At 34.1% G+C, this 18,192-nt stretch overlaps 1 protein-coding gene and 1 long non-coding RNA gene across 3 annotated transcripts; both read left to right on the top strand.

Moving 5' to 3' along the window:
* The first annotated feature begins 3,764 nt into the window (after positions 1-3,764).
* On the top strand, positions 3,765-5,099 carry LOC149421712 (uncharacterized). Its single transcript, XR_016302510.1, has 3 exons — positions 3,765-4,075; positions 4,166-4,278; positions 4,771-5,099. It is a non-coding gene; the product is annotated as an uncharacterized LOC149421712 (long non-coding RNA).
* Positions 5,100-5,524: 425 nt separating this feature from the next.
* LOC149421711 (uncharacterized) lies at positions 5,525-10,423 on the top strand. Of its 2 annotated transcripts, XM_089634497.1 has the most exons (7): positions 5,525-5,598; positions 5,680-5,750; positions 5,833-5,920; positions 6,004-6,179; positions 6,322-6,537; positions 6,818-6,913; positions 6,993-10,423. In XM_089634497.1, exons 4-7 carry the CDS (start codon positions 6,005-6,007, stop codon positions 7,271-7,273), a joined length of 768 nt encoding a protein of 255 aa, XP_089490623.1. In that variant the 5' UTR covers positions 5,525-5,598; positions 5,680-5,750; positions 5,833-5,920; position 6,004; the 3' UTR covers positions 7,274-10,423. The 2 variants fall into 2 exon arrangements, with proteins under 2 accessions (XP_089490623.1, XP_089490624.1); XM_089634498.1 differs by lacking the exon at positions 5,833-5,920.
* Positions 10,424-18,192: the final 7,769 nt, after the last annotated feature.

The following is an 18,192-nucleotide window of genomic DNA, read 5'->3' as shown; positions in this document are numbered from 1 at the left end:
ATTTTCTACTGTAATCGTTTCTATTTTACGCTGCTCCTCTTTTTTCTTCCAATAATTTACAGAGTTCTTTCGCCATCTTCGTCTTTGCTCTCTCTGGGCTCTTTCACTCATATCTTCAATGCTGCAAATCTTTTTTGTGCTTTTCGCATTAAGTATCTTTTTCTTTCTTTCGCTTTCTGAAGACTGTACAGTTCCGGATTGTTTTTAATCTCAGCATATTTTTGTTGCTTACGCAGCCTGTCCTTGGATAACTTTTCTTCTTTTTTCAGTTTTTTATTTAACTTTGCCATTGTGGATTATGGTGTTTAGCCTGTAACAATAATAAAGAAAAATTATCATAAGTATCGGATCAAGTGAGAAGTTGAATAACAAATATGGATAATTTCAATTTCGTTACTTTTACAGGAGAGCCCAAAAATTGTTACACTACTTTTATATCTTTGTTTAATATTTTTTTCCCTAAATGATTTAAAATCTAACAGTAATGATATGGTTTTTTAATCAAGAAATTTGCGTTGGACTCTTAATAATGCCCTTTCTATAGATTTTTGTTCAAATCTGGATTTGTTTAGAAACTTGAAATTTTGTAAAAATTCATCTGTTTTAATAGACAACTGAAGTAATGAAGATAAGTAATGAAAATAATTGTGACTGTAGGGGAATAGTTAAACCATTTGTTTTATATATTATTCGTTTACATTTGAATAATTATAATTATATCATTGAATAAAAAAATCGATTTTCAAATAAAAATTCGCAGGGTAAATTTTAACAGATTGTTTTTCCATATCAGTAAATAGATAAAACGAAAATATGTATTTCACCAAAACTGAAATTGTCCGACGCTAGAACGCAAGAAACTGCTTTTATTGATAATATTAACTTTTATGAACCCCCAAACATGGTCCCAGATGCACGTAAAAATAACCCTTACAAATTTATCATTACCCTCCACACCTCTAAATTACCATCCGGCAAAAAATTTTACGATACGGAAGGTAATGAGACGGAGGGTAATGAGGTTTTGACAATCTTTCCTTAATAACTCGCTTAATAATGACATTACAAATCTTTATGTTTCAATAAAAAATAGTCCGACTTATTATAGTTTATAGGTTCATGATTCGAATTTTTAAAACATGTACTTACTTTAAAAAATGCTGGAAGGTAATGATGCCTGGTCGGTGACAAAGTCGTTTTCGAGCACGGAGATCGCAGATATTTCTTTATTCAGCGACGCACGTCCTCCCCCGTCCAGATATAGCGGTACACTGATTAGTAACGGAGGCGCGGGGTGGGGTACAGCTGACGAACAGTGACAAACACGGTCACAATTTTAATTACCGCTTTGGCGGAAGACGACAGCGATTTTTTCTGGACAAAAACAAAATCTCTATTCTTTCTATGATACAGTAACTTTAAAAATAAATTAAACACCAATAAATATGCAAAATTAGTTGTACATTCAGGTCGATTAATGAATGTAGTGATTTTACTAGTGTAAAATGTTCTTATTTATTGATCAATTTACCGGTCCCTCATTTACACGGGGAAGGTAATGAGATTTTAGCATGTTTTTTGTATACCATAAAGTTATTAAGTAACAAATGCCTAATCCGGTAAGTACTACTTTTTCCTTTTTTAAATAACTACATTTTCCAATAAAACTTTCTTGAAAAACATTATTTTTCATATGACTTTTTTGCAAGAACATGCGATTTGAACGAAACGGCGGAATGACCCATATATTCTTGTATTTTTGTGCAAGGTCAAATTAAATCCTATTAAGTTGTTGCAGTAAGACTGGGTTCGATTCCTAGTTGAGACCGTTACTTTTTATTTTTCTGTGTCTTGTTCTGTTTCATGTTTTGTTTAGATATATTAGTTTTATCTTCTACTTCAATGATAAATCAATGCTCAATACATCGGTTGTACTGACCCTGTTTTGTATTACTGTCCATTGTCTTTTTGAAAATAAAAAGTATTTTTATGTGTGCATAGCTGTGGGTTTTTTTTATTTTCCTTTTCCTGCATTCCAATATTTTTATTTTTAAAATATAATTTTTGTGGGCTAATGAATGAACGATGTTAGCTGGGTGCAGTTATATTGTCTATGTTTGCACTTTTTTTAAATGGCCTTGAGATTTATTTATGGTCCACAGTATATTTACCTGTCTGGACCTAACGACCGTTTTATCTGTGGTCGTCTGTGGTTAAGGGGGTGACAAAATGGGGCCATACAAAAAGCCCGAAGATATCGATCTAGAGAGTGGTTTATTTATGCGTCAAAACGTCAACACTCAACAGAGTGGTTCATTCAGGGGCGTATAACTCTCGCATAACCTTGTAACCCTGATGGGAGGAGTTATCCTCAACCCAAATTCTTATAGACAAAGCTGTTGTGGCTGAAAGCTCAGATCTCATTGGCTCAGAGCAAAAATTGTATCTTGATCTCTCGCTCTCTACCGTAGCGACTCGTGTAACAGAAAGAGAAGCTAAACATGTGTTATGCTCCGATAAAAAATAACGGTAATTTCCAAGACGTCATTTCGCAGATTGAAGTCAGTTGAAGGTTTTAGCGTAAATATTTTGAATTTTCTTTCACCCATCTAAAAATAATGTTGCGTGCTAGAATTCTTCAAGGTGATAAATTAATGCCGTGTTGTGTTAAAGGTTGCTCAAATGGATTCGATAATCCAGTGCTAGGAAGAAGCAGCAAGAAATACGTTTGTTTGTGTGTGCCATTTCGCGATTGAAATAAAAAATACGGTACTTTTGGGATTAAAAAATAATGCGTTGCCAACGCTTAATCTTCCAATCATCATAAAATATCCGGTCTATCTCCACCAATTGAAAGAAGGACCCGATCACGTTGTTAAATACAGGTACTAACCTCTCGTTCTTTGATACAATGTTCATGATTCCTGAATGTACTTCATTGGCTAATAATTTGATTAATTTTCCTTTTCAGACCTATCCGTATTCCGACGCGATCTTATACCACGTATTAGGAGACTAAAATTGCTAAACAAAGCCACGATTACATCAAACAAGTTCATTTAAACCTCTCCAGAATTACATCATGTAAGTACCAGTATTTTCAATGATGTTTGCTGACGACAAAGCTGTGAAAATTATAAGAAACCCTTGCAGGAGAACTTGAATAACTTCTAGTGCTATTTTGTGTATATATTCTTGTATTTTTGTGCAAGGTCAAATTAAATCCTATTAAGTTGTTGCAGTAAGACAAAAATCCTGGGTTCGATTCCTAGTTGAGACTGTTACTTTTTATTTTTTTGTGTCTTGTTCTGTTTCATGTTTTGTTTAGATATATTAGTATTATCTTCTACTTCAATGATAAATCAATGTTCAATACATCGGTTGTACTGACCCTGTTTTGTATTACTGTCCATTGTCTTTTTGAAAATAAAAAAATATTTTGATGTGTGCATAGCTGTGGGTTTTTTTTTATTTTCCTTTTCCTGCATTCCAGTATTTTTTATTATATAATTTTTTTGGGCTAGTGAATGAACGATGTTAGCTGGGTGCAGGTATATTGTCTATGTTTGCTCTTTTTTTAAATGACCTTGAGATTTCTTTATGGTCCACCATATATTTACCTGTCTGGACCAAACGACCGTTTTATCTGTGGTCGTCTGTGGTTAAGGGGGTGACAGGGGCGTATAACTCCCGCATAACCTTGTAACCCTGATGGGAGGAGTTATTCCCAACCCAAATTCTTATAGACAAAGCTGTTGTGGCTGAAAGCTCAGATCTCATTGGCTTAGAGCAAAAATTGTAGTTTGATCTCTCGCTCTCTACCATAGCGACTTGTGTAACAGAAAGAGAAGCTAAGCATGCTTTATGCTCCGATAAAAATTAACGGTAATTTCCAAGACGCCATTTCGTAAGTTGAAATGTCAGTTGAAGATTTTAGCGTAAATATTTTGAATTTTCTTTCACCCATCTAAAAATAATGTTACGTGCTAGAAGAAAGGTGATAAATTAATGCCGTGTTGTGTTATCCGGTCTATCTCCACCAATTGAAAGAAGGACCCGAACCCGTTAAATACAGGTACTAACCTCTCGTTCTTTGATACAATGTTCGTTCCTGATTCCTGAATGTACTTCATTGGCTAATAATTTAATTAATTTTCCTTTTCAGACGTATCCGTTTTCCGACGCGATACTATACCACGTATTAGGATGCTAAAACTGCTAAACAAAGCCACGATTACATCAAACAAGGTCATTTAAACCTCTCCAGAATTGCATCATGTAAGTACCTTATTCAGATATAACCAGCATTTTCAATAATGTTTGTTGACGACAAAGCTGTGGAAATTATATGAAACCCTTGCAGGAGAATTTGAATAACTTCTAGTGCTGTGGCAGTAATAATTAACACTTAAATTTGTTACTCTTTAACTAATATTTATAAGATGTAAGTCACCTACAGTACGCTTCAACAGTGTGGAATCCTCATCATTTGAAGGAATATTCTGAAGGTATACACCTAATTTATATTGCAGTGAAACTCGCTCAAGAAGTTTTGTTTTCGCTCCCTACAAATTCTGCAGAAACTGCATAAAACGCGATTTTTTCCCATACCTACAAGAAAGTTCACAAGTTCAACAGTGAATTAATCCATCACCATTAATGTCCCCTTTTTCTTAAAATATTTTTAATTAATTTTAATCCATGAAATTTATTAAATATGTGTACAATACTAGAATAGAATCATTGGTCTCAAATTTTGTCTTTTTCTAGGTAAGACGAAGGGCATTTTGAGCTGCATTGGTCTGACGGCAGCCCTTTCTCCCAGGAAACAGAAGACGCACTTGGAGATTTTGGGGACCAGACGGCAGCTGCGATATGTATAACATTTGTATATATATAACAGACTTCTGTATATATTCTTGTATTTTTGTGCAAGGTCAAATTAAATCCTATTAAGTTGTTGCAGTAAGACAGAAATCCTGGGTTCGATTCCTAGTTGAGACCGTTACTTTTTATTTTTCTGTGTCTTGTTCTGTTTCATTTTTTGTTTAGATAAATTATTATTATCTTCTACTTCAATAATAAATCAATGCTCAATACATCGGTTGTACTGACCCTGTTTTGTATTACTGTCCATTGTCTTTTTGAAAATAAAAAATATTTTGATGTGTGCATAGCTATGGGTTTTTTTAATTTTCCTTTTCCTGCATTCCAATATTTTTATTTTTAAAATATATTTTTTTTGGGCTAGTGAATGAACGATGTTAGTTGGGTGCAGTTATATTGTCTATGTTTGCACTTTTTTTAAATGTCCTTGAGATTTCTTTATGGTCCACGATATATTTACCTGTCTGGACCAAACGACCGTTTTATCTGTGGTCGTCTGTGGTTAAGGGGGTGACAAAATGGCGCCATACAAAAAGCCCGAAGATATCGATCTAGAGAGTGGTTTATTTATGGGGGGTGACAAAATGGCGCCATACAAAAAGCCCGAAGATATCGATCTAGAGAGTGGTTTATTTATGGTTCATTTATAACGTCATCGCAAACAGACAACGTTCCCGCGATTCGGCTTGTTTTTGTTTACAAAACTATAAAGTAAGTTCAACAGGTTTTGGTTATGTTTTATTTATTATTATGTGATTTTAGTTAAACTTATACATTTGTCTTATTTTCCAGTATTCACACACGTCAATATAAACAGACAACGTTCCCGCGATTCGGCTTGTTTTTGTTTACAAAACTATAAAGTAAGTCCAACAGGTTTTTTGTTATGTTTTATTGATTATTATGTGATTTTAGTGGAACTTATAGATTTGTCTTATTTTCCAGTATACACAAACGTCAATATAAACAGACAACGTTCCCACCATTCGGCTTGTTTTTGTTTATAAAAAATATATAAACTACATACTGTAAAGTAAGTTCAGCAGTTTTTGGCTATGTTTTATTGATCATTATGTGATTTTAGTTGAACTTTAGATTAGACTGTCTATTTTCCAGGATGAATAAGCGTGATCGAAGTTGCAATTTTACAAAAGAGGAATGTGAAATGCTGGTAAACATTGTTCACCAGTATAATCATATTATTGAAAATAAAACCAGCAACGGAACCACGTGGAAGGAGAAGGAGGCGGCCTGGAAAGCTGTCGCCGATAAATTTAATTCTTCTGGATCAGGTATTATAATAATAACCCGTTATTTCTTGTGCTAATTAAGTTGAAACCAAGTTCTATTTATATTTTTTTTACATATTAAGTGTGCAGCGGATTTTCACAAGTTTATTGTAGATTTTTCCATTAATTATTCATTCTTCTGCAGCCTTCAGGTCATCCAAGACCTTACGTGTCAAATTTGAGGGAATTAAGAGGTTAGTGAGGCAGAAGAGCGCCCTCATCAGGAGGGACCTGTACCAGACTGGTGGGGGGACCAGCAACGCTGTTCCCTTGGACGACACGGAGACAAAAGTCAAAAGTATGATCTCCCTGAGTGCCCAAGGAACCACCAACAGCATGGATAATGATGCTTCATCACTCGGTAAACCATTTATATTGCATATTTAAAAATCAACCATACCCACATATTATGTATTACCTATTTTATTTATTTATTGGCGCCCTTTTTGGGGGTTTTTATGCAGGAATAGTAAACAGTATACAGTATTATAACTGTTGAGTGATAAATTGAAGGCTCAACCTAATTAATTCCCCATTCTGGGCAAAGAAGAATACATAAATGTGATATAGTCCCACTGCCTCCACTGAAATAAATCTATGTATAATCTATTTGTGTTGCATAGTTTTTTTATTACTTCCAGATAATCCAAATGCTGTTGAAGATTACGTCGAGGTGATATGTTTGGTGGGAGATGAGGATCCCCTAGTCAGCAACTCATTTACCTGCAGAGCTGCTGGTGTGTATTTATTTATTTATGGTTTTTAAATATACACATAGTTACCTATGTTTTAATACATAATTAAAAAAATTTGCAGCCCCTGCTCCTGAGGCCCCCGCCCCAGAGGCCCCTGCCCCAGAGGCCCCCGTTCCAGAGGCCCCAGCTCCAGAGGCCCCCTTCCCAGAGGTCCCCCCTCTTCATTCATGGGATAATTGGAGCATTCCGCTAATGCAAACGCCCAAGCATCCCGCCTTAACGCCGATGAGACGCCCTGTGTCTGGCAAGAGACGCCCGGTGTCTGGCGTGATACTTGCGTATACTTTAGCAATGATTATGTTATTTAAGTTTATTATTGTTATGCTTGAACCCCAGGGGTGATTTTGGTAGATATTATTTACAGACAACAAACACTTGTAGAGTATTCTTGGGAGATATATATCCCAGCCTGACACTATCTCGTAAAAGTTATGCCATCTCATTTTGCATTACGGTGAGACATATGATTTAAATAGTGCAGAGAGAAGTAACACGCTTTCAGTTTGCATTCAGACGTTTACCAGTTTGTTTGTCCCGTACCCATTCCTATTTATTAGTGTCAGGACTGTTTAGAGAGTGGTTTGAAGTCAGGGACTCTTGAGAAAGACAGTGTATTATATCTGCATCGGAATGAGATATGGAGTCAAATTCTAGATAATGTAGTTATTTTAGCAGTAACAATGTGATTTCATGATATTACACCAAGTGAATGGGAGAAAAAGTCAGATGCCCTAGGAAGACATGAATTAAATTTTGTGGTAAAATGAGATGTATTGATGAAAGAAGAAAGAGGTGTAAGAAGAATGTATGACTTGGAGGTGAATGGTTGAAGAGGTCGAGGACGCCTGAGGAAGACATAACACAATCAAGTGAAACAAATACTTATGTAAATAAAATAATATTATTTTATAGTCAGGTACTTTATTTTGGAAACCAACAGACAGATCTATAAATAAAAAAATAAGATAAAATAGAACAAGTGGGTGGATGTATAACAGTAAACTTAACTAACACTAATCACATAGCAACATTATTGTTTAATAAAGGGGTGAAATAATTGGTAAAGGTAAGAGAGAGAGACAAACAGCTTATACATAAAATACAAATATAAATATATACATGTTAAAAACAGTCAAGCCAAAAAAGAATAATAATCCAAGATTAGATTTCTCCTCGGACCATTATTAATTTCATCATGATTTTGAATGATTCGATCCTGTAATATTTTCCTCTTTTCACCATTTTCTTTTATTTTTATTTGTTTAAAACAATATAAAATTTTCTTCTCTCTTGGCTATGACCGATATTTAATTTTTTCTCTAAGGCTTTGCATATGTGTTCGCAGGGATGGAAAATTCCTCCCCTACAACACATAAGCCTCCATGAAAATTGGACCCTTTTCTTTGATATCTACAGAAAGCTACTTAAAGCTCTCTTGTACTATATATCTTTATAGACATATGTACTTAACTAATTAATACGTTATTTACGAACTTGAACGCAAATATTTCCGTATTTATATTGTAATTAAATTCCATCAAACGTTGTGTAAATTTTTTGATTTATGATATAGGATTTTAATTACCTTCATTTTTGTGGTAACCCCCTTGGTTCTGATCGAGGTGTTGAGTTTCACAATTTTATTGGTCTTTCCATTGCAAACCTAGACTTAAATGAATTCTCTGGATGTGCTAACTTTCCTATTGTAATTATTCTGATTCCCTGCACCCTAACAAAGTCGTAGTTAAACGCTGATAAAAGATATTATACATGTTTATTTGGACAGGTAATTTAATATAACTCAAATGGTTAATTGTTAGTAAATTTGATTTTGGTAAACTCTTGTGTCTGTGTGGCGCCACTCCTTTATGATTCTGCTGCTATAAGGTACATGTAAAGATTGATTTAGTAGGTTAATGTAATTAGTTAATTGCATATTTGACGAACTCGGAATAGCCCATTTGCTGGCATAATTTGGCTCCAAATCCTCCTGCAAGTAAACGAGATGATCTTGAGTCAACAAGAAATTCGCACAATCCTTTGACACGGCTCTTTGATTGATACCTAAGTTATCGCGTCCCAAAAAGCCTTCCACGTCATCATGTACTGCCTTCAAGTTTCCCCTCGAGTCCCGAAACCCCCAAATTCCGACTCCTCCTTGGACTACAATTTACTTAGGGCGAACCGGTTTCGTCCTATATACAATCATATACTCACGGTTGGTGTGGACTTACGGGTCGTGAATCCTCATTCCACGTTTAAAAGAAAATGCGAGAGTGGTCTATAAGACCTAAAATGCAAGCTGTATGCAGGTCCGCATTCTCCAGTAAACAGTACATACGAATAAATATATGTATACATACAGTTTGGGAAAGGTTTATAACTCGCAATACGAGGCTATCTACCTCGCATTCCGAGCTCGGATCTCGCACGAAGAGTTCTGCGAAACTCTAGGATTGGTAACCGAATATATACGTAAGAATAAGGTTATACTAATAAATACTAGTAGAATAAGATATTATTTGATAGTTTGTTTTGGAGAGCTATCGAACTCCAGGCTTTTGTTTGTTTGGTTTTGTCGTTTTTATTTAAGAGAATCGCCATCTCTATTTGATTTGGTTAATGGTCTTGTTATAGGAGCGACCACTGCCTCCTATTGATGAACTGTATTTGTTTTAAATTTTACCTCCAGGGTTCAACATTAATTTTTGTTCATCCTATCCCGTGATTTTCCAATTGTTTCAAGTAGTTGATTGCCACATTAGAGAGTACTCGACTCTCAAATGTCTCAGGCAACTGATGGGGTTCTGTATGAGCACCCAATCAATAATATTCAAATGTTTCGTATAATTATTCGATATAAATCTGGCTAACCCGTGATTTTTCAATTGTCGTTTGTGATTGATAAGTATTTGAGAACACGCATCTTCCAGCTGTTTCGGGTAATTAATAAAAATCTATGCGACTATCTAATCAATGATATTTAAATGTTTCATGTAATATTTCGATATAAATCTGGCTAACCCGTGATTTTTCAATTGTCGTTTGTGATTGATAAGTATTTGTGAATGACCCAAATCGCTGCACATTGCACAATAACATCCTGATGATTATCCTTATAACTCTGATAAATTATCTAGTTACGGCCAAGGTCGTTTCCAAACTATGCAGTTGACCCAGTTCCCCGTACGTCTTTATTTGTAAACAAATAATATAACCATCTCCTGACACACTAACCTAAATGTGAGATTTGTTTATTTTAAAATTCCTTAGAAGTCATATGTGCCTCTTTACTTTTATTGTGCATTGTTAATTTAAATATTTTTAAATCCTTTATTGAAGTTAAACTATTTATTTCATTTCCCGAATTTAGTAAATTTACTAGAAATTAGGTGAAAATAATATAAATATATATATGTACACATATCTCGATTGTCAAAATACGTTAAATAAGATTACATATATTAATAAATAAATATAAGATATATGATTCTACATAGTCTTGAATATTAATAAATACATATTTTCTTTTTTCAATAATATCGATATGTCCTCGGGTAGGTATTAAAAATCGCTACCATTTCGATGCTTCGATTAATAAATAAAATACATATATATAAATACATTACTCATATATTTATTCTTTATATACAATATATTACTTTATTTTATATAAATAAATACATAATATACATATATTAATGTGTAATGCTTTGTTTTGTTGTTTTTAATAATTTAATTGATATACCATAATCAGCTGTATCTCCTCACTCCTAGGTCCTGAAAATTATTTATAAAAGGAAAACTTACCCCCCACCAAGATTTTTCCAGTTGGGTGCCACACAACAAATCTTGTCAAAGAAATCCTACCTAATTAACTGTATTTTCCAAATATTTTCAAAATTAATCTTTTCGACTATTTATTCCTATTTAATATTTTATTCTTGCTCGATTCATATAAATTAGTTGATATTTAAAATTCGTGATATAGATGTGCCGGAAAATTATAAATTATTTAGGTCGAACTATTTTTGTTGTTTTCACTCTTTTTTAAATTTTTTTTTTTTTTTTTTTTTTAATATAAATTTATAAGAAAATTCATCCCGAATTGCGCAAACTTTTAAATATTTCGATTCTGAATAAATTAAATATCTGTTTAAAACTTTCTTCTAAATTTCACTGTTTTCACCAATATTTTAAAGTATCTACAATTATTTTTTTTTTTTTCGAATTGTTACTTTTAGAACAAAGGTTTGAGCGATTATTATTATTGAATCCTTTTTTTTTTTTTGTGTTTGATTGATGCAAAATTATAATCTATTTTTAAATATCAATCCGCGAACCCGTTCACTCTAGATTAACGATAAAACTCTCCACTAAATTCTAATGTTTTCACTTTGAATGAAATAATTATTTTTAAATTTTAATAATTCACTTTTAACACTTTTTGCACTATCCACTTTTAACACTTTTAAGCACTTCACACTTTACTTTTAAAGCACTGAGTTTAAACTGTATTTATTTTCACTGTTTGATTTAATTTAACTGACTTATTAAATTTCACTGACTCTAGCACTTGTACTTTTCACAAAATCCAGGGGCTTATTTAAAATTTAACACTTAAAGATTTTTCACTGTTAATCCTACCAAAGACGTAGTACTGCCACGTAACAACTTTTCGAATCCTCGGCGCGACCGTCTCCTGACTGATGTGTTCCATCTTTTATACCCCTCTCAGGTTCCAAAAGACGTATCTGAATTTCTCTTGATGCTTAATTCTATCTCCTATCAACTCGTAAATTCGAACACCAATTCCATCAATATCGATTGTGCTTCCATAAGATGTTCTGCTTTCCGGCTCAAGGCGGTGGTCAGTTTCCATCTCACAAATCTAAATCGATAGGGTCCGAATCGGGTAAGTCTGTGTTAATCGCCCAAGCTTCCTTTGTCCTGTGTTCATACAAAATGTACTTAAATTCTCATGATTTTGTGTTCCTTTTTTTTCTCAATTTGCGATAGGTCCGTCCTCAATAATATATATATACATCTCAATTTTATGCATCTCGTGCGAAAAATGCCTAAATCCATGTTGAAATCCCTACTATGCAGTTTAGAATTTCGATTTGTTTAAATTCTACTTAATTTTATTGTCACTTATATGAGCTTTTCCATTTCCACCCGCACTTTCTCTTCTTTAAGTCGCAGATTCGAATTTTCCCTTTTACTTTGAATTTTATATTATTCGCGACGTTTTCCTGCACAGTTTTCTTCTTTATTCTTTTGTTATTTCTCATAACTCTATAACTAGTTATTTTCCAAGTCGTATTTATTTATTTCACGGATAAATTTGAATTGTATCACTTTTCTCCACTTGGATTATTCTTTATCTCCGTTCTTTACCCTTCCTTTTATCTTTTCTCCACTTTTCCCGATATGTGTGGTCTCCAGGAAAATTTCATACTTCATCTATTATTAATTAATATATAATTTTCCACACTTCTATGGGAGATATACTTAATTAGACTCTGGGATATCTGTCATTTTTATTGTTTTATTCAATCTCCGCCCAATTTTCTATCTTTCTCATACCAGGATTCACATAAAACATATGCATTGACATCTGTTTACGTTTAAAATTTTGGTACTAGACTCGTAAATTTAGTTTAATTTCAAACCTATTAATTTTAATCTCTTTTGCCTAATCTAAATACTTCATAAGCCCAACGTTAAAGTTAATCGCTTTTCTAATCGTTTATTACCTTAACGTAAATAAAAATCATGTTCGGATTTCGATTGTTTATCCTTCAAAATATACATGAGACCGCCAACCTTTTATCTTGTTTCGATCCCTCCGTAATATTGGGTAACTCTAATATATATCTAACCTAATAATTATGTAAAATGTCTACTTTTCCTGAATCTAATCTATCGCTATATGTTTAGTTTTACTGTCTTCTTCTGATACTCGATTTTCACGTCCCTAGGACCTTCGTAGCAGTCCAAAATCTCTGTATTATCCTTCCATTCGATCGCCGCACTTTTCTAAAATGTGTATTTTTTTTGCGAGATTTTTCATTCAAAATTGATTTACCAATATGTCCGTTTCATCTTAAATTGATAACGATTAATTTCCATTGTTTCCAACACTCACTCCTCTCTTTAGTACGATTTTTATCGAACATGACACCCTCCTTCTATCATAAATAATTGCACTACAGTTGAAATTCCGCCAGTAACTTTCCTTCGCTTTTCCCGTCCTTTTTTTATACTATCACGTTTATAATTTTTTTCATTGCATTTTTGTGTGTGCGCTTTACAACTTGTAAAACTTCCAAGCACCCGATTTCAATGGTTCGATACCCCATAAATGTCCCAGTTATTGTAAACATTCCCAGGAGTTTGTCACCTTGAAAGTCGATGTTGACCCTAAAGTGCGTTCACCTCTAATTTCTGTGAGAATCGAAATGTCGTTAATTATCTTTTTTATTGCCCGATCCACAGTTCATTCCTTTGTCTGTATTTGATGTACGCCTCTCCGTTCACTGATTGGTTACTCAAAATTTTATAGCTCTTTGTTCAGATCTATTGGTTGACAAAATTCAATATTTATTTTTAGGCCTAGGAAAGGGGAAGTACCAGTCGTCCTAGACGATTTTACGACCTCTCTGCTTTCGTCCCGGAACCTTGATTTAATTTCAACTATTACAGGTGTCTACTGCAAGCAAGCTGGATCAATTCTTTCTCCGCCAGATGTCGTTAGCATGTCCGTTTTCATAAATAATTTGCATATTTTCTTGCAGCTATGGTTTATCTGTTTTTTTTCACTGTGATTTAAAGCCTTTCATCACAATCCTCTATCTCATCAGGTTCATGTTCTATTTCTAACTGAAAAGGTTCATCGTTCATCTCCACAGCTACATTGTGCAACACAGCACATGCCACTACAATAGCTGCAGTGCGTTCCATGGACAATGTTATGGGCCTCCGCAGTACAGGGAATCTACTCTTTAGAACCCCAAAACACCTTTCTACAACATTTCTGCTGCGTATTTGGGATTCATTATACAGGTTTTCTGCTGGTGTATTTGTTCGTGCCAGAGGTGTGAACAAATAAGTCTTACTTTGATAGCCACTGTCACCCAACAGAATACTGTTATTGAACTGGCCAGCCTCAAATCTAGTCTTTATTAACGAATTATTAAAAATTGTTTGATCGTGACTGGATCCAGGCCACCGGGCCACAATGTCTCTAATAATTAAGTTGGCATCGCAGATCACTTGCACATTCATGGAAAAGACACCTTTTCTATTGCGGTACACTTCGGCATTTTCTCCATCTGAAACAAGGATAAGTAACTTTAGTAATCCATTAATAGAGTAATAGAATACTGTAATTGTATAGGTATAAAGTGAGGACTCCTTCTTGTCCACTACAACTTCATTAATAGTCTTCGTATTGATTGTAACGACTATCCACTATAGTAAGTACTAATGAAGGATGATATTCAAAGGTACTTACTTGGTGTCATTGCAACATGCGTGCAGTCTATAGCTCCAATGACCCTCGGGAACCGAGCCAAATTATAGAATCCCTCTTTTAAGGGAGCCAGATCCTGAGGGAATCGAATATATATGGGACGGAGGTGGCCAATAGCCTCTGAGCACCTCTTTATAAATCTGCAAGCAGACGATCTGCTGACACCAACAAAATCTCCGGCAGACATCAGGTATGACCCAGTTGCGAAGTACCGCAAGGTCAATAATAATTGGACGATTGTTGGTACAGCATTATTCCTGAAAACCAATTAAATGTCAGTATTTATTTGGGTACACAATGACATTAGAAACGTAAAACGCAATGAACTGTTGTTATTTTTGTTAAAATATGATGTAAGTATAACTATTTTGTGATATATTTATATAAAATAACATACCGAGTGGTCCTTTGGGAGATTTTGTCTTTAATTTGGTCATGAATTGAATGTACAGCATTTTTCGTGAGTCGAAATCGTGATTTGAAATCGATATCGTCCAATACTTCTAGAAAATTTACGCGTTTTCTTAGAACTCGCGGTCTTCTCGTTCTTGCCGCAATCTCGTGTACTTCTGCATCTTCAATTGCTTCAATTATTTCGAAATCGTCAATTAAATCCATAATAAACACTGAACTTGGAAAAAATTCTGACTACTTCACAGGCAGCTGTCAAAATTGTGTTTACAAGGTAGAAAACTCGGCTAACAAATCCGACATGTAAACACTATTAGCTGCTTCAAGTACCCTATAGTGAAGAGGGACTTTATCTTACATATAAACGTTTTTGAGCCTTGGTGAAATCGAAATAATACTTTATCCTATGTATAGTGCTTCTGACAGCTTATGAGCAGGATGGTGAAATACCCCGTGAACAGATGTTCAAAGATGGTATACTTGTGTGGTAGTCAAAAGATTTAGGCCTCTCATGCCTGTTGACCACTGAAAATGTATGGACAAAGCACTAACATTTTGATTTTTTAGGAAAGTTTAAACTAACAATCAACCAACACAACCACTGTAACCACCGCAACCACCGCAACCACAGCAAACACCGCGCCCTTGCCTCGAAGAGGTAAGCAAAGAGGACGGACCGCCAAAAAAACCGTGTCTTGACATACACTGCTTGCTTCATTCACATTCATACATAAACCTTATGTTATTCAGAATCTTGACATGGCCCGACACCAGTATTTGGGTCACTTGATCGTGTCATATGAAAAGTATTTATTTAATGTGTAGATAACCTACATAGATATAAAAAAGATTTGCGAATACCGCATTTTAGTCCCAACTCTTCAATAATATCGGAGCACTGTGAAACTATGACACCCCCAACTGGGGTAACTGACGAGAGGGAAGGGAGCGGAAAATTACTTACAATGAATTTTAATATTCACAAACAAGTTTTTCCTATGGTATTCCCAATTGGCGTAGGTATGTGGTGTCCGTGATTAGATGGGTGTGGAGTATGAATTATAACATTAGACAAGGACATATAAGACATAAGACAAGTAAAAAGCGCCAGTCTAAGCGCAAACCAATAAATGCTTTCGATTTTTATTTTCAAAGATATTTAGTATTTTTTTAAATAACCTTTAAAACAACAAATGCGTCGAATTCTCATACAGGCGGCTAAGCTCTGCATCATTCAAAAGCATTTTTTCCACTTCCCGCCAGGGACTCCTGTGTAGAGTTATATTTAAAAAATAAAATAAAAATCGGTTCCTGGCCGAGGCCCCCCAGCCAGAAGGGTTGCGGCTGCGGGCTGTACTGCTCTGACATATGTATCTATATCAGAGATGTGCTTTATTTCAAATAAATCCATTTCAAATGGAAATGCAAAATGGGTATTTTCCATTTGGCATTTTAAATGCTTTTCTAAAAACCATTTTGCATTATGCATTTTAAATGCTTTTCTCTATGCATTTTCCATTTTAAATGCTTTTTTGCAACATTCTTCCTGTTATCTCCACTCATCTTTTTATACTCAGACTATATTAGAGATAATTTACGTCTGTCAAGTTGCTACCTGGTAGGAGCCCTGGCAATTAAGTGATACCATTAAATTTTTTTATTTTATTTTTTTTATTATTTTAATATACATCATATGGGTTACATTAATACATACATATTTTGCAAAATATAATATTAAGGTTCATATATGGTCATGTATACCTTATCAGGAAAGATATAGATTCAAATAGTGAACACGGGGCCATGACGCTGTAATATTAAATTTTAGATAGCAGTTTCTATTTTTTTACGTTACCAACATTAGTCCCGCGCAATTTTTTTGTGTTTTCAATGGTTTCATAATCTGTGGTCGTGGTGTTTTTGGATTTACAATCATGTAAGTACTGTAATTAATATTATTATATCTCACATCGTAATATCTACCTATGCACGCTTCCTAAAGAGAACCAATATATTATGTTAGAATTGTAGAATGCTATGTAAGTATATTCAGTAGTTTAAGAATATACAAGTGAAGATGGATTTAGATAGATAATTTGTATGGCATTGCTTATCTTATTTTATTATATAAATATATGTACGAACTGCATTTTAACCAAATATATTATTTCTTTCAGGGATGTGAGAGATATCACAATACATTACCACAAAAATGAAGTATTTCCTTCAAAGATGTTACCATCATTGGCAGCATTGAGAATGGAAATGTTTCCGCCACTTACTCAACTTTTTCAAAGGTTTTAAAAGCGAGCATGGTCGCTACCAGTACAATTTGCGCTACACTGTCGTATCCATTTTTTAAAACAGGACAGAGTCCGTTCAGTGTTTTTACTACAAATAAGGAAATTAAAAGAAAGTACCAAAAAATGTTATGTAAATCCACAAAGTGGAACTAATAGTCTTGTACAGGATGAATCTTATTTTTTTGGAAGATATTAAAGATTCATCTGATTCTTCCGCAGCAACAGCAGGAACTCCGGATTTAGAAGCCTTGCAATACCTTCAAGACAAATGAACCGATTTTGAAATGTTTCATGACTACTCTACTGTTAAGCACATGTTCATCAAAAGCAATACTTGTCTTCCGAGTTCAGCACCAGTTGAATGTCTCTTTTCAAATGGAGGTATAATCATGAACCTCATAGAAGAAAAATGAGTGATGATGTTTTTGAGAAGCTCGTTCTTCTAAAATCTAATAATGGCTAAGGCTACAATACATAGTACCTACATAATATAGAATATATATTGGTTTTCTCAAAGTTGTAACATATTATCTGTGGGTTTTCTAGTGCGCCTGCTTGGAGTTTTCTGTGACAATCTATGGTCAAATAATGGGTGCGCACTAGAAAACAACATTTTATATTGTCTGATTGTTTCACTGTCCTGTATTTCTTTACTGTTCACTGGTGGATGTCCCCTCACTAGAGGGTTACTACACAAATGATGATGGCCTTAAGAAAAAATCATTAAAAATGACAATATTTAGTTAATAATAGATTCTATTATATTCCACTCAAATTCAATTGTTTTTTACACAGTACATATCAGTATGTATGATTTGTTATTCCACAAGTTGTTCTACATTGATGTCCATTATTAAATGACAAAGTTGTTTAAAAATTCTATAATTATTTTAAACCTGAGAAACCATTTTGCATTTTCAATGCATTTTGAAAATAGGTATTTTGCATTTTGCATTTGAAATGCTTTTCTAAAAACCATTTTGCATTTTGCATTTTCAAATGGAAAATTT

This window comes from Hesperophylax consimilis, chromosome 8 (assembly GCF_061612785.1).
Source record: "Hesperophylax consimilis isolate HC1 chromosome 8, BYU_Hcon_1.0, whole genome shotgun sequence".
Classification (NCBI taxonomy): domain Eukaryota; kingdom Metazoa; phylum Arthropoda; class Insecta; order Trichoptera; family Limnephilidae; genus Hesperophylax; species Hesperophylax consimilis.
The sequence above is the reverse complement of the archived record's forward strand: the minus strand, read 5'-3'. Positions and strand labels throughout refer to the sequence as shown.

What these genes read in the sequence shown, in the direction of transcription:
- LOC149421711 (XM_089634498.1), top strand. Translation starts at nt 6,005, where the DNA reads ATGAATAAGCGTGATCGAAGTTGCAATTTTACAAAAGAGGAATGTGAA. An exon ending in ATTTAATTCTTCTGGATCAG is followed by an intron (nt 6,180 to 6,321) that starts GTATTATAATAA and finishes ATTCTTCTGCAG; the next exon opens with CCTTCAGGTCATCCAAGACC. An exon ending in ATTTACCTGCAGAGCTGCTG is followed by an intron (nt 6,914 to 6,992) that starts GTGTGTATTTAT and finishes AAAAATTTGCAG; the next exon opens with CCCCTGCTCCTGAGGCCCCC.